Source organism: Poecilia formosa, unplaced genomic scaffold (assembly GCF_000485575.1).
Source record: "Poecilia formosa unplaced genomic scaffold, Poecilia_formosa-5.1.2 Scaffold385, whole genome shotgun sequence".
Lineage (NCBI taxonomy): Eukaryota > Metazoa > Chordata > Actinopteri > Cyprinodontiformes > Poeciliidae > Poecilia > Poecilia formosa.
Genome location: NW_006800324.1, coordinates 40,191 through 57,362, shown reverse-complemented (window position 1 = coordinate 57,362; position 17,172 = coordinate 40,191). Strand labels below are relative to the sequence as shown.

The following is a 17,172-nucleotide window of genomic DNA, read 5'->3' as shown; positions in this document are numbered from 1 at the left end:
CACAGCGACGCAGCAGCCAGGAGCAAAACATACAAATAGAGCATAAAAACAATCGAAGCTTTGTCTGAGTCGGACTGTAGCGACCCATATTTACTGCTAGAGAGCGAACATGACATGCAGCAGCGCAGGAAAAACACGCCTGAGGCTCTGCAGAGCAGCACACTCTAAAAAACAATCTGCTTAAAGGGCCAGTTCACACAAACCTTCAGCATGTTCCTTCAGGTTACAGATTACTGGTTATTTATGTAAACTATTCACGTACAGTACTGTGCAAAAACTTCATGTTTGGTATTTAAACGCTCAGTGTTTGGGATTAATTTGAAATGTTTCATCCACTTCCTGTCTGATTACCAGGATTAAAGTCAAATGCCACAAAAAAAAAGCATTTAAAATGGTTAAAACAGTTGATAAACGCTACATTAAAATATATTAATCAGTGCCTTTCTAAAGACAAAAAGGAGAAAATTTTTGGCCTTTTGAAAAAGTTGCACTGTAAAACAAAGTTTGGTCACTCAACTTGACTCAGTTTAGTTTCCTTGTTGCTATGACTTTAGCTGTCAAGTTCAAAACACTTACAGGCTTCAGAAATTATATTAAAATAAAAATGATTAGTTAAGAGAAATTTGTAAAAACTTACCTCAACTTTTTAAAGTTTTTATTTAACATGCAATTAAATGTTTTTTAACTTTTCTAAGTTAAGCCGTTTTTTAAAATGTTCTTTCTTTTATTATAAATTATGTCAATTAAAACCGCTCGTATTCTTCTCTTTTCTCGCTCTCTGTTTTGGCTACGCTACGACAGACTCGTTGCCATAGCAACTGACAACAATGGATTCAGCACCAAAAAACACTCAAACATTTCCCACACAAAGAACAGAACATTCAGACCGCTAGTTTTGTTTTTAGGCTTCATGTTTATTTTGTGATTATTTTTAAGTGATCGCTGTGGTGGATTAGCTACCGCTGCTATTGGCTAAGCTAACTCTGCTAATTTAAACTCCTGCTCTACTGACGATGTGTCAGAGTTGGTGTGTTTAGGTCAACTTTTTTTTTAGTTTTTAACAACCAAAACACAGAATTCCACAGCACATCTACATGTTAAGGTTGTCATAGTCAAGCTAGCTTAGCTGAGATACTTTCCTCTTCCTCGCTATTTCTTCTTAATGAAAACTTTTTTCTGATCTCATCTACTTGTTGTGTTGGCAATTGGTAGCAAAGCACTGCGTCCTTTTTCTTGTATGTAGCAGGCGTACATTTTAGTCATTTTAGCAAGTTATGTTAAGAACTTGACAGCTAAAACCAATGCTAGTCATTGTTAGCGAGCAGGATCTTGCAACATATCTATAGAGTTCAGTTCAACCAAACCAATAGGTTTGTAGATGAACCACAGTTCAGTTGCACATTCACACTTCACTCCAAACTTTCTCGGCTAACGAGCATGAAGTCTAAACAAAGAGCTAAAGCATGACTCAACAGTTTTGCACGGTACTGTTTCTGTCTGAATCTGCTTTTTTTACTCGGGTCGACTGATTTCAGCTCTAATCAAGCAGCACCAGGAAAAAGTCCTTTTACTCGGCCAATCAAGAACGTGATTTGCTGCTGTGCTCTGATGCAATCAGTGCAGCTGTGAGGTTTCTGAACGTCACTCAGGTTTTCTGTGGCTTGACGGCCGATCGCAGTCAGCGATCCGGGCCTGGCAGTGTGTCTGTTGTCTGTCTGTTAGTCCCTGCTGGAATGAGACAGCAGGGGCTGGAGGAAGGTACAGTATGAATGTAAGTGCCTGTTAACGGCGTCTACTGATAGACGCATCTGTTAGTCTCCTCATATGGATGTTCGAGTTTCAGAAACATGAAGCAGACTGAATGCATGCAGGGCGTTATCACTGAGAAAGGAGAACGACACATTAAACGTTGATATTTTGAGGGTCGCGTTGTCTAGCGGACAAAGATGGCTGCTGTTGCTTATTGACCGTCGCTGTGGAGACGTATTTGCAGCGGCATCTTGCAGAACAACCACCGAGGGCGCCTGCAGAGTCCAACTAATTCAATTAGTTCAGCTTGAATGTTATTTCGAATCCTATCTGGGCGCGCTGATTACTCCACGCTCCAGTTTTCATTTATTGAAAGTGACAACTTGCTTATGTAGGACACAAATCATGATGACGGAGAATATAAGATCAGTTTATGTGCCGTCCTCCTTCCTTAGTACGGCAAGCAGAAAAACCTGCAGTCTCATCGTTGGCTTCATTTTGACTGCTTGTATGTTTTTTTTATATGTATATGCTTTATATGCTTATACTGCCTCAGGTTGGTGTATCACAGCATTATGGAGGACTGTGCACATTCAAAAATGAATGTAGCTTCAGAGAAAGTGCACGTCTGACTAAATCTCTGCAAGATGCTGTGTGAAGATGCTGCTTTTTTGCAAAAGCTTTAAAGTTTAATGCATGACTCAGAGGCACTTAGCTGTTTTTCTATCCTAATAGTGATGTAGATCCTTATGATGTATGTTTTTTATATATTTTGTGTCTTTGTTTTAACATCATAAGAATATATTTTCCTAAGAATTTAATGGTATTCAAATTAGTTCAGTGAAGAGGCACGAATGTTAACCACTGTTATTTTTGTATTTTATGTTCACAACAGTTTGTTTTTGTTGTAACCTTTTGTCTTGAATAATGAAGATTTTTCCTACAGAGTTTAAGTGATGAATATAAATAATAATGTAACGAGTAGCGTGGTATCAAGTGCTACGACTGAAGCTAACAGCGGGTCTGGGTATAATTCAAACCAAAAGCTACTTTAGCTAATATCAGCTAACGGCTAATCAGAGTCAGACTCAGTTTAACAATTTAAAAGTCAAGCATATGGATATGCAAATATGTGAATTAAGGAACAAGCAGCTCAAGCTAAGAGCCAAGCTAAAAGCTATGCAAGTATTAAGCTAATAGCTACTCAAACTGAGAGTACTCCGCTAGAGCTAACAGCTACACAGGCTGAGCTGCTCCTTAAGCTAAAACTGAAGCTAACAGGTACTTTGGTTAAGCTGCTCAGATTGAGAGTCAAGCTAAAAGATGCTTAAGCTAGCAGAAAATGACAGATAAGCTAAGACTTAAGCTGCTGTAACAGACTAAGAGTCAAGCTAACTGCTAACAGCTAATAGCTATTTCATCTAGAAACTGCTAGTTGGGCTTAGAACAAACTAACAAGTTTGTCTAAAAATGCTAATTGCTCACAGCTAATAGCTAAATGATGTAAAACTTAAGATATTAGGAGCACAAGCTATAAACGAAGCTAATGAGGCTAAATAAAGCCAACAAAACTGAAACTAAAGCTGGGAATAGTGGATAGTCTTTTGATTGCACCATGTTACATTCTAAAGATTTACATCACTGTTGCCATTTCTCCTGCTGAGGCGCTTCCCGTCTTGAGCTTCAGCTTCACCTTTTGAAGCAGATCTTACTCAGAGGTGCACTCCTCTCTGAACGACTCAAACTGGCCTCACCTCGAAACGCAGCAGCCTCTGCAGCTGAGCGACGGTAACAGAGTAATGATCCGGCGGGAAACAGGCCGTTTATCTGGTGCATAAGTCCGTTCCTGGCTTGGTCTGATGGCTCCGCATGCCCAGCATGGCCGACACTGAGCGCAGCAGCGCCTCATCAGGGCTCCGCGCCGCCGGGCGGCTTCACCTGCTGCTGATGCTAAACCTGAAGAAGGGATGTGTCGTCACTAAGCTTTGATTTGTTGTTGTTTTTATCTTCTGAAGCCAAATGAACTCAGTAACATTTTATTTGAAGGGTTGTGCATAAAACCGACTCGACGCCGTCAGAAACATGGAGGAGTTTTTATAAATGTTTACAGATGAAGCGTCATTCGGTAAATAATGACACTTTTAATGCTAGTTTTAATTCATCTTTGCTCAGGACACTGTGATCTAATTTACTGAATGATGCAAAGATGACACTTCTAATGCAAGTTTTAATGCAACTTTGCTTTAATAGTGTCAGAATAATGCACTTTTAATTTATTTTAATGCATTTTTAAGTGGATATTTGGCAAATAATGACACTTTTAAAGCAAAGTTAACACTTTCAATGCAAGTTTTAATCCAGCTTTGCTTTTAAACTGTCATTATTTACCAAGCATTGTAAAGTTCACACTTTTAATGGACTTTTAATGCAAATTATAATGCAACTTTGTTTTGAAAGTGTCATAATTTACCAAATAAGGCAAAGTAACAGTTTCAATGCAATGCAACTTTGCTCTAAAATATAATTATTTACCGAGTATTTTATAGTTGACACTTTTAATCTAACTTTTACTGCAACTTTGCTCAGAAAATTGTGATCTTACTGACTGAAAGTTGATGCTTTTAATTCAGGTTTTAATGCAACTTTGCTGTAAAAGTAACATTATATACATAATATTGCAAAGTTGACACTTTTAATGGACTTTTAATTAAAATTTTAATGCAACTTTTCTTTATAATTATTATTTACCAACTGTTGTAAAGTTGACACTTTTAATTGACCCTAAATGCAACTTTTCTTGAAAAATTGTGATTTCATTGACTGAGTAATGCAAAGTCTTGTAATTCAAGTTTTAATGCAACTATATCTTAAAAATGTCTTTATTTACTGACCGACGGTTCATAAAAGCCGTAAACATTTATAAATACTCCTCCATATTTAAGAGGTCGTCATGTCAGCCTTGTGCTCCTCCTTCTAATAAAGCGTTTCCACTCTGCATTAATATTTACCAACATGAGGTCTCATCTTTCAACAGGAAAACAAACAGATTTTGTTCTTTTTTGCTTTCCGTACTGAGTGTGAAGCGGCGGTCTCCTGAAGCTGAAACAGCCGAGTCATGTGACCTGATGAGAGACGATGCTCTGCAGGCCCAGTGCTGGCCGCCATCGATCTGTCCTGCTCTGTTTAATGTTTAATTATCATTATTACTCTATGTCTTCCTCCTTTATGACGCCCCTCCATCCATGAAGGCATGTTGAAATTCACACCACACTGCCCAGCCCCAAACTACCCACCACATTTTCTTTACCAACATCCATCTTAGAGCGCTTCTTTTTTGTTTATTTTTATTTACTTTTAGGATAAAATCCCATCTTACAGTTGGGTATTTAAACTGCTCCATATCAGGTTTAATTTGGTTAGGAACGTGGGTTTGCTGCTGCATTAGGGACCCATTCCACCCATCATGCTGCATCACATTCCCTTGTGTGTGGGGTGAATTTCCATTATACCGCTTCACGGTATAATGACTTTAAATGGGCTTCAGTTACTGACTTTTGTCGCTATTGTTTTCCCTTCGATATGCATCCAAAACTGTAGCTTCTCACTTTTTTATACCTGCCTGGCTTTGGATGTGGATGTTTGCTTTGCTAGCAGTTTTTAAATAAATATTCGCCACATTTTTATTATTTTTTAATCATTTTTTTAGTTCCCTTGGCTTTTGCTTAAGGATCTTGTATAAAGTAATAATCAGGTGGATGGAAATTTATTTTATTTTTCTTTTCTCCCCCCTATGCAGCCCTCTTCCTCTGTAGAGACTCAGGATGTAAGAATTCATTAATATGAGTTTATTTATTTGGTTTTGTTTATTTCTGCACACAAACCATGCAGTCACTGTGAGAGTAGCTGTGGGGCTCAGAGGGTGAGGGAGGGAGGCAGGGAGGGAGGGGGGAAGGCGCCGAAACGGCTGCAAAACTACTGAGAAGTTATTTCTTAAATAACTTTTCCACTTTGTTTTGAAAAGTAAATGAAACCATTCGCTAAGCTCCGATCGTAACGATGTGACGGTGCATTAGGGGCATCGTGGGTAGAAAAAGAGACAGGAGTACATTCCTGCCAAAAAACTCTAAAATCTTTACATTAGACTCAGAAATTTTCTAGAAAAAAATTGAAATTTTAGAGTTTCAAAAGTTTAAAATTTGCTACAAAAAATCTGAAATTGTAGGATTAATCTCAGAAATTTTACAGAAAAAAATTGGACATTTAGGAGTTTCAAAAGTTGAAAATTTGTTAGAAAAAAAATCAGAAATTTTGAGATCATTTTCAGAAATTATTTTTAAAAAAGCACGGATATTTTCAGAGTTTTAAAAAGTTGAACATTTTTGACTTTTCAAACTCAGAAATTTCCAAGTTTCTTTCTAGAAAATTTCTGAGATAAATCTAAAAATTTCCGAGTTTTTTTCTAGCAAATGTTTGACTTGTTAAACTCAAAACTTTTATTTTTTTCCTCGAAATTTTCTGAGATTAATCATAAAATTTCTAAGATTATTTTCTGGGAAAAAATTTTGAGTTGTCAAACTCAAAAAGTTTTGTTTTTTCTAGAAAATTTCTCAAGTTAATCTCAAAATTTCTAGCAGATTTTTGACTTTTCTAAATGAGAAATTTCCTTGTTTTATTTCTAGAAAATTTCTGAGTTTTTTGGCAAAAGTTTACTTGTTTTTATCCACGATGGCCCCAAAATGCTGTCATTTAATGTCATTTAATGTCATTTAATGTCGTATTGCACTGAATATGCAAAGTTTGCACAAACCTCAGAAGATGATCTGTTTTTGTGATGTAAAGAAATGAGACAATGTTGAGTCTGGAAATGTTCCTCAGAAATTAGGATAAATATCAATTAATGAGCTAAAATAAAATTGATTGATCTTATTGACCAACTGATAATTAATTGATGAGAGGCCATTTTCTTAAAAACTTGAATTTTCTTGTCTGAAAAGTGCCGACCATCTTTTCATGACCTGACTGGCTAAATATAAAATGCTGAATTAAAAAATAACTAATTTTAACATTATTTTGTATCAACTGTGTTAAATAATGACTTAATAAACAGGAAATTGTTGTTTTCTCACATTTTTAAACAAACATATTTATAGAATATGAAAGCTATATACCAGTGACGCGGCGCTGTGCCCCGCGCTGACTAACTGCATCATTACACCTAAAATAAATTTATTAATGTTGGGCAGCTGACTGGCTGAAAGAAAATGTTTGTTTTTGCCAAAGCAACACAAATCTGTTTTCTTCTTATGCTTCTAAATTACAAATTGCTCACAACACTTGCAGTAAAGAACTTTTTTATACTCATTGGAAAGCTTCGAATCCATATTTACAGAATCTGTAAATAATTCAGAACGCCCCGAGTTCATGTTTTTATTGTCACATTTACAAAACAGCGCCACCTTTTGTTTGGAGGAACAAAAACAATGAGTTAATATTTTAACTTCAGGTTGTAAATATTAAGATGTTGTGTTACTGCAGGGGACATTTCAAGTTAGGGGTCCATGAGTGAGTGTTAGCTTGGAAAAGTTTAAAGGACAATGATCCGAAGAATAATAACTAGTCCAAACAAAACTGGATTCAGATCCAATTTAGATGAGAGTTAAACTAAGTTTCCCAACAGGAGTCAGTCTGACAGATTAGGAGGTTGCTACCAATTCAAGATGTATCTCATTGATACCATTAAAGGCAATCAAGTATTAGTTGCATCAGAAATATCTTGATATTTTTTTACATCACAAAAACCCAGCAGTGCAAACTTTTCACATCCATCGTACCTCAATAGGTCATGTTTAGCGTTTCCGTCAACCCATCTCAAGGCTTCGATCAGTTGGGTGTTTCCAGGCAGCAGCCATTCATTTAGATGGTTTAAGTAAATATAAATATCACAATCACTGACATCTTTTCTAGTCATCACTCATCCCAGTGCATTTCCGAGGATGTTTGAGCACATTTTGGAGGACTACTCCACCATCCTGTGCAGTAAGCCCTAGAACAGACACACACCTAATAACAAGCTTTATCCCTTTCTTTCTTTCTCCCTCCTTTCACTTCTTTTTGTTTTTTTACTTTTTTAAATGCTCTAGTGTTTGTCCGACAAGATCCTTTCTAAAAACCGTAGACACTAAGGTGGGGTGTCGGGTGCTGGGTGTAGAGCGACTGGGTGAGACTGAGCGGCACAGTCGTCGCCCCGGCCGTAGCGCACGAATAATGTTTCTACATATATTCATTTTAGGATAGGAAAAGTGGTAGAGCAGAGCCCGACCCCAAAAAGAAAGCCTCTTTTAGGTCCATCAGTACCACCCTGGCTTCCAGCATCAAGAGACGTAGGTCCTCCAAAGACACGGTAAGGAGACGAAGGATCAACGACCTCCACTCCACGTTTCTCTCCTCCTCCTCTGTCTCTGGTTTCACCTCCTTCTCTCCTCCTCTGTCCTCTCTGCATACATCCCCCCACATCCGAACGAGTCCCATGTCCAGCCCACTCATTTCCACGCGACTCTGCGCAGCCTCTGCCAAGTGTCTGTCCCTTTTGCCATCGATCAGCCATCACCATGTAGGGTTTACCGCTCCGTTAGCGTCAACCAGCGAAAGATCCTAGGTCAGGGCGGCCGAGGTTAGCAGGGAGGAGAAAACAGAGACGCTTTATTTTGAAGGGCTGTGTGTAAGAGACTGACGTAAACTTCATGTTTACTGTTGTAAACATGAAGGAGACTTCAGGGGGTTTGACTGCTGTCGTTAGTGTCAGACGGTGAATAATGACACTTTTAATGAAAAGTTGACTTGGTTTAAAATGTCTTTGTTACGACGACTCGACATTAACAAAGACAAAATTTATTTATGACAATTTGACATAAAGTCAAGTTGAATAAATAGGCAAAGTTCATAAGTGCTTTGTAGACACCTTGCTGAAATATCGTAGGAATAATTAGATGAAAATTAAGCCACAAAGCTTTTTAAAGTTTGATAATCAATACTTGTTATAATATAGTTATAACAACTTGACATTAACCAAGACAAAGAATGTCTTTTGATAGCTTGATATCCAAAACAACAAATGTTTTTGTTGTCAACATTAACTGAGACATCATAATCTGTAATAAATATGTAATGTAATATTCACACATAAAGTTACAAAACCTTTTAGTTTGATAATCAGTACTTGTTATAACATATTTATAACAGATTATAATTTCTTGCTTAATGCCTGGTTGTCATAACAAAGACATTGTTGTCTTTATTATGATAAATGGACATTAACCAAGACATCATAATCTGTAATAAATATGTTATAAAAACCATGAACTTTCCATATTAATTCAAAAAAGACTATCAATAAATGACAGTAATGTAATAACATATAAAGCTCCATAACTTTTTAAATTTGATAGTCAACACTTGTTATAACATATTTATGATAGATTATATCTTAGTTAATGTTTGGTTGTCAACAATAAATGTCTGTTATGACAACTTAATATTAACTAAGACATCATAATGTGTAATAAATATGTTATAACACTTATGAACTTTGCAAATTAATTCAAAAAGAGTAACAACAAATGACAGAGCAATGTAATATTAACCATAAAGCTACATAACATTATAAAGTTTGAGAATCAATACTTGTCATAACATACTTATGACAGATAATAATTTCTGTCATGTCAAGTTGTCATAACAAAGATGACAACGTTTAACGTTTTAAAGTTTGACAATCAATACTTGTTATAAAATAGTTATAATTTATTGTCAAGTTGTCATAAAGACAACTTAAACAATGACAACTTTTCATTAAAGGTGTCATCATTTACCGAATGACACTTAACGACAACAGTCAAACGCTCATGAAGACTCGTTCATGTTTACGACAGTCTTCCATCTGTTTTATGCACACCCCTTCAAAATAAAGCGTCTCCTTAAAGCCTCCCGATAATCCGGGGTCTCTAGGGGTTTTTGGGGTCTTCAAGAGGACGAGGGCGACAAAAGCCAGCAAGCCGTGTTTTGTGTTGAGCTGCTGTTCCCTCCTAACCTGGTCTCGGTGTGGGTTATGGCAGTGGTTTTCCTGGTGGTGGCGCTGCAGTGTGTGATCCTGTCTGTTCATATGATTGTGTGGAGTCATTTTGACTGCTTGATCCTGTGTGTTTCCTCAGTTCCTTTGCAACCAACCCTGCACTTTCCTCAGTTTGGGTTTTGATTGTTTTGTCGAGCATGCGCTGGTGTTCTGTAACTTTGGTTTCTTGTTGTTTTTGTTGTTTTTTTCTTTCCAAACTCATGATCAAGGCAGTAGTGATGGCCAGGCCTAAGAAGAAACCCAGCGTGTTGACTGACTTAACAACATGTCTATTTTCAGGATTACACTCATGGATTTTTATTGATAATCTTTTGATTTCTCATGTTTTCTTTGTCACAGTTCTTCTTTATTTTCCTTGTGGTCTGAACTGTGCATGCCTCTTTCAGGTTGTATTTTCAGGTGAAGACGACCGTCTTCTTTTCTGTTTGAATTATTCTTCTTTTGTAATCATGCAACAAATTTTGAGAACTGTCAGACTCTCATTCTATCACAGGACAAGCATAATTATTTTTCTGCATATTCGCAGCGACTGCAGGTGTGTTTGAAATGTGAATGTCACTCAGTCACTATATTTTGTTCACAAAGTAGCATAGCTAGCAGGGCTACTTACACTTAACGTTTAGCAACCTTAGCAAAGTATCTTTTTCTCAGTGGGAACAAATGTTGTAGCTAGCCCTCCAGAATTAGCTAACAGGAGGACAACTTTACATTTCCAGATGATTGTTGTGCTTCTGCATTAGATTAATTGCTCAGACATTAGCGTAACATTAGCGTAAACATGCTAACATGACCTTTAGCTTGCAAAAGTTAGTTTTGGTTAACTCAGGTCACATTACTTTACGTTTTTCCCCCAATTAATCTGATACTCAGTGCCTCTACGCTACGATTATGATAAAAAGAAGGATTGTTGAGCTTTAATGTCTATTATTACTTAAGGTTCAACATGCTAGCATTAGCATTAACATGCTAACATTACACTTCTTAACAAATGCCATGTATAGCCTATCTACAACACATTTTCTGTGCCATAAACACATTTTTAATCCGTTATATCGCCTTTATGCCCAGATCTTCTGACACATTGGGTAAATTCTGGTCATGGATTTTTATAAATAAATAAATGGTCTCTTACAGAGCAAATATGTTTAAAAATGTGGGAAAATCAATGTGTCTATTGTCAAAGATTGGGTGTATAACCAGTGAATTAAGCTGAACTGAGGTAAATTGTTTTGTAATTTTAATTGCAGAGTACATTTGATGTGTATTTAAAAGGTAGTTTGTCTGTTTTAGGTTGAAAATGCAGTCAGAGAGGGAACAGCAGGATTATCTTACATAAATTATTACAGATAATTAAAATACATATCTATGTTAGTCATTGTTCCTAAAACTTCAGATTTCACTGATCTAAACTCAGTGGTGCTGCTGATTGTTTTCTCGTTGGTTGTAGGTCAGAAAGAGGAACAGATTTTCCTCCTTTTTTGGGTTTTTGTTCATGAGTAAAAATAAAATACCTTTTCTGTTGTTGGTTGTTTTAAATTTAGATTATTCCACCAGACTGACCCAGACTCCCCACATGTTGGTCAAACATCCCACTGATTGCCAGAATAATTACTTTTACTCGCGCCAGCTGAAGCCACATGTTAAGCTTCATCTGATTACAGATGCAGCGCAACAAGTGGGAATGTACCGACATGTGGGAGCTTCAAAATGTTTGTCCACAGCATTCATCCAGTACATTAACAGTACAACTGTAAAGCACTGTACACTAGATTAAATAGTGACTGATAACCTTTGATTGATTTTTAACCAATCATTTAAGACTTACTGTCTTTTAAATGATTGGTTAAAATGACTACTTTACTTTACATGTAGTTACATGCTAGCATTAACTACTAAAGTAGTTAATGCTAGCATGCTAATGTTCTGTTGACATAAGGGAACTTTAAAAATAACATCATGCACCATGATATAAACTCTAGTGCCCTATAGTAGGTATAAAATACAGTTGAACATTAGTGGTACAACACTAACATCAATGCTGATGTTATATTTTGTAAATTTATTGCATCATATTCCAAAAAGGTGATATATTAATTTTATTTTTAACTAATCCTAATAAACTCTTCACAGGATACTTACTGTTCCATGTGACATTTTTTGGTTCAATGTTTTGGAGATAAAAGAAATTACACTTTAATTGTTGTGTTAGCATGCTAGCATTAGCATTATCACACTTGCACACTAGATTAACTTAGCACAATTTTACACTTGGTAACATCTGTACAGTGTATTTAAAATGTGAAACATTTATAGTACTGTAGTAAAATGATAATTGAATATTAACATTAACATGCGAACATTGCTGTTAATGTGCTAACATGGGTTAAGCCAGTTCCACTTACCCTTCTTAATAATGGATCCAGAACCTAAAAACACATTTACTGTAAAATAAAACACATTTCTAGTCAACTACATGGTAAAAAGACAACTAAACTTTAGCATTAGCCTGCTAGCACTAGCATTGATGATATTATTTCATTAAACATAAATGCTTTACACTTAATTGTAAATTCAGGGCTCAGTTTCTATAGAAACTGAGCCCTGAATTTATTATTACTGTGGCAAGTAATAATAAAGCAGTTGCTTGGCATTATCATGCTAATATTAGCATTTTAATGCTAATTTGGCTCCCTGTTTGCTCAGACAGCTCTTCGTTAATCTGCACTTTAACTCATGAATTAAACCTTCTCTCTATTCGCAAATATATTGTTCAACATAACAAATATTTAGTGAATTATATAGTAGATAATAAAAACAGCTTGTTTTTGCTAACATTAGCATTGACATGCTAACATTATGTCCTGTTTGATTGACTGATTTGCTTTATGATCTATTAGGACCAATAAAATGAACACTGGTTTTACCCGTAGATTGTTTTATGACCTGTATAGCTGCTGAAAAGCTACAGTAATAATAATAATAACAATAATAATAATCATTTTAACGCGGTGTACAAGATGGACGACTCGCCTTGTGGTGCACTATATAGTGAATGAGTGGCTAATTCACCCAAAGCGTTTGCTTGACGCAGTGAGAGTTTCTGGTTTTCTGCATTTCTGTTACAGTTGAGCTGAAAATAGGTTTTCTGTGAGTTTGAGGAATTGAATGGAAAAAGTTTGAAGTGATGAAACGTTGACCCCGAGGTCACCTGACGCTGCTTCACCTCAACATTTATACTTATCTGAACATCTGCGGAGAAAAAGACAATAACCTGGAAGCGTTCGACTCTAACTTTGTACTTTGGGGTATTTATGAAGGCACATGTATCGTATATCAGCTACATTCTTAAAAATGGCTAAAGTAGATTTAGTCTATTTTTAAAATCTGTTTTTCTGCTGCCAAAGTTTCCTTCTACTTGTTTTGTTAATTTGGGTTGTTTAAGGTTTGAAAGTTGGCTCTGGAGCCCTGATTGGGGGGAAAATGAGAAAATTAATGAAGATACGGATAAATTTAAATCTAAAGACCAACCATCTCCAGTCTTTGACCATTATTTTAATTTTATATCAATGTTCTTCTTTTTGATATTAATGGATATCAATGGACTTGCGTGTCAGTGTCCCTCACCCACATGCCACACCGCTCCTCTCTTCCTCTGCAAGCATGCCGACTCCTTTACCTGTCCTAGCTGTAGTTACCGTAGCAACAGTGTGTAGACTGTCCTCTGGAGTAAGCAGCTTTTTAAGCCTTACCTGTGCTTGTGATGTCAGTAAAATGTCTTACTTTGACTGGTCCACTTGACGTCGTTAAAAACGCCCTCAAGGGAGTGAAAGGTATACGGAGAGCAAACGGGGCCGTAAGCTGTTTGACGATGAGGAACATCCAGAACTGATTCCTGGTGGTTAGAAAATGATCAGAACTGTGCAAAAGTCTTCAGTCACCTCTGTAGATGTTATTGTAGCCGTTTAAAGTCGGCTTGGTCAGTCGGATTTCAGGTTTTCTTTGGCCTTTGGTTGCTTTTTCATGAAAACGTTTTCATTTTTGTCTAAGTTACGTCCTCTGATGTACAAATGTTTAGGTTCTTTTTCACTAAAAGCCAGTAAAGATAAGGAGGAAATTCTAAAAAATACAAACATACACTGCAAAAACACAAAATGTTACCAAGTATTTTTGGTTTAGTTTTTAGTGCAAATATTATAGTAAACTTGAAATTAGACAAAACTAGTTTACAGGTAACTTTAAGCCAATGAATCCTTAATATTGATAAAAAATGATGTTTCTGTGTTTAAGCATTTTAATTTGAGCAGGACTTGTTTCATTTGGTTCGATATTTATAATATTAATTATTTCTGGTGGTTCAAATATCTTTTTTTAATAAAGTTATTAAATGTGGGAATTTTTCTTCTTTGTTAAATTATTGTTTTGCTTTTGGATGACACTGCAAAAACAAAATCTTACCAAGTAATTTTGTGTTGTTTCTAGTGCAAATATATTAAGCTTGAATTAAGACGAAACTAACTTACAAGTAACATTTTTGGTACAATGCAGGAGCTTGTTTTAAGTCAATTATTCCTTAATATTAATGGAAAGTTCTAGTTTCACTGGCAGATTATTTTTATTTGTAAGAAAACAGTTTTCCTACATTATAAGTGGAAAAAATCTGCTAATGGAATTAATATTTTTAATTTATATTAGGAATTATTGGTATATATTTTGCTGAAAAGCTACCGAAACTATTTCATTGAATCAGAATCCATAATTCTCAGCTTTTCAATTGAAAAAGTTGCCAAATTCAGAAAAAAAAAATCATCCAAGTTCTCCAAAAAAAGCCTGAAAACGTTCAATCAGGCGTAGAAAGTCTCTGTTTGCACAGTGCTGCCCACCATCTGGTCTGGATGTTGCTCTTCCTGTTAGCATGTTAGCATCATAAGCTCAGGCGCTCCAGAGTTTTGGCTCTGTTAGCTGCAGGTAAGCTAAGCAACGTAAGCAGCTTGAATAGGAAACTACCGATGAGACGGGCACACCTTCCCTCACTCACTTCTCCAGTTTAACAAAAATACGTTTCCGGAACAACGAATGAGACGATTGGGATTACAGTTGACTTTATGTTTGGCGGACATGTTTTTCGATACTATTTTTTGTTCTAAAACTAGACAAAATTCAGCAGAAAACAGTTTCGTTACCCACTTGACGACGGGAAATTGTTTCCCCTCTCAGCTCTTTGTGATGCCGCAAAATAAGAGCGGCGAAGGAAGGACGAGACGCAGAGTCTGACGCAACGGCACGTTGAAATCTGGCGATAATTAAACTGCTCCCCCTAAACCCGAGTGAAGTTTGGTCGCCAACAACTTCTTCAAATCCAACAAAACTGGCATCAAACGTTTGTGCTGCAAAGATTAGTTTGTGCTGCAAAGATTAGCTTGTGCTGCTATCGTTTTGGAGATATTAATAAATATTTCCAAAGGTCATGGAAGGTCAACCAGCCCACCCACTTTCTTCAAATCTAATAAAACTGGTGTCAATCAACTTGACAAGCTCAACTATTTTTGTGCTGCAAAATGTTTTGTTTGTGCTACTTTTTTTGAGACAATGTAAATAAAAATTTAAAGACCAACCACCGCCACATTATCCAAATCTAACGTTTGGTTTTATTTTTGCAGCACAAACGAAGCCGAGTTGATTGTTGGCTTCATTTGTGCTGCAATTTTTTTTGTTTGTGCCGCAGTTGTTTTCAAGATATTAATAAATATTTCCAAAGGTCATGAAAGGTCAACCAGCCCACTCACCTTCTTCAAATCAAACAAAATTGATGACAATCAACTCGGCCAGGTTTGTGCTGCAACATTTTTTTGTTTGTGCTGCTTTTTCTTTGAAGATATTGATGAATTTTTAGGTCTGCCAGCGCTACATTACCCAAATGTAACAAAACAGGTGTCAGTTCATTTCATTTGCTGCTTTTGCTCTGAAGTTATAGATGATGATGAGCTCTGGAAACGTTTTTATGAATATCTGAAATGATGGCGCCACAAACGGAACATTTTTTACACCAGTTTTGTCAGATTAAAGGAGGCGTGATGGGCCAAACTTCACTCAGGTTCCTCCTAAGCTGCAAAAATTAGAGAGTTTGCCTTTCCTGCAACAATCCAGAGAAAAACAACAAATGTGTTTAGGAGAAATGAATTCTCATTTGTGTTTTAAAAGATAGATGCTGCGTTAAACTTGCTGCTGTCCAGCCTCTCGTCTCCTCCCGTCTAACGGCTCTCAGCTCAAATCCAACAGCTAGAATGATGAGATCAAGTTTCAGTGCTTTGTAAAAGTATTTACACCCCTCTGTGATATTATGTATATCAGATTGGAGCTTTATGAGGGAGACCAACACAAAGCAGCATCATTTCAATTCAGAAGGAAAATAAGGTTTGGTTTTAAAACAGTTTTCCAAAATTAGAAAATTGTGGCGTAACTGAAAGGATCTGTAAAAATCTAATTTTTTGGTTGAATATTTTTGTTTTTGTCCCCATGGAAACGTCGACAGCAGGCTGATCTTATGTGCTGTGGTTTGTAAAAACAGATTGAAAAAGTTATTAGTTTGTGGCCTCGCATTGTGAAAAGTGTTGGGTGTTCTGCTGTGTCATGACTGGGGGCGTTACTTTTTAATTTATTATTTTCTAAATTATTACCAACCGTGTGTCTGTGAATTAAGGCATAATGCGCCATGAGTGCCACCTAGTGGTGAAATTATGAATCAGAAAGTTTTGTTTTAGGTTTCAAACATCAACAGCAAAATGAGAGAAAATGATTTTATTTGGTTTTTGGTGCGACATTCAGTGGTGTGTATGTGGAAACCACTGCAAAACCAATGGCAACTAAAAAACACTGGAGTAGAAAAGAGACAGTTTGTATCAAAGTCAAAGGGGTGGGATATTAATTCATGCCACATTTTTCTGGTTTTATTTGTAAAGAAAAGTCAATATGGCTTCTTTCTATGATGGCGTATCAGGTCCATTGTAGATAGAAAAAAGGAGTGAATTTCGGCCAAAGAATTCTGAAATTTTGAGAATAAGCTCAGAAATTTTCTAGAAAAAACATTGAAATTTCTCAATTTTAAGTCAAAAAAATTACTAGGAAATTAATCCGAAATTTTTAGATTAATTTCAGAAATTTTCTAGAAAAAACTTTTAAATTTCTCAATTTTAAGTCAAAAAAATTACTAGGAAATTAATCCGAAATTTTTAGATTAATTTCAGAAATTTTCTAGAAAAAACTTTTAAATTTCTCAATTTTAAGTCAAAAAAATTACT

At 36.1% G+C, this 17,172-nt stretch overlaps 1 protein-coding gene and 2 long non-coding RNA genes across 15 annotated transcripts in view; all 3 read left to right on the top strand.

The window, feature by feature from the left end:
• The window catches only part of grin1a (glutamate receptor, ionotropic, N-methyl D-aspartate 1a), a 50,561-nt gene that overhangs the window by 31,307 nt on the left and 2,082 nt on the right, over positions 1 to 17,172 (top strand). For 4 of the 13 annotated variants that reach the window (XM_016662685.1, XM_007575647.2, XM_016662684.1 and 1 more), the window contains 2 exons: positions 5,546 to 5,572; positions 8,039 to 8,149. The exons of 4 other annotated variants lie outside the window; for them this stretch is intronic. In XM_016662685.1, coding sequence (XP_016518171.1) covers positions 5,546 to 5,572; positions 8,039 to 8,149 — 138 coding nt within the window. The remainder of the gene's footprint in view (positions 1 to 5,545; positions 5,573 to 8,038; positions 8,150 to 17,172) is intronic. 5 more of the 13 variants (XM_016662689.1, XM_016662687.1, XM_016662686.1 and 2 more) reach the window with 2 other exon arrangements.
• Positions 8,156 to 11,898, top strand: LOC107833444 (uncharacterized). The gene is made up of 2 exons (XR_001659194.1): positions 8,156 to 11,748; positions 11,779 to 11,898. It is a non-coding gene; the product is annotated as an uncharacterized LOC107833444 (long non-coding RNA).
• On the top strand, positions 14,530 to 16,884 carry LOC107833443 (uncharacterized). Its single transcript, XR_001659193.1, has 2 exons — positions 14,530 to 15,338; positions 15,633 to 16,884. It is a non-coding gene; the product is annotated as an uncharacterized LOC107833443 (long non-coding RNA).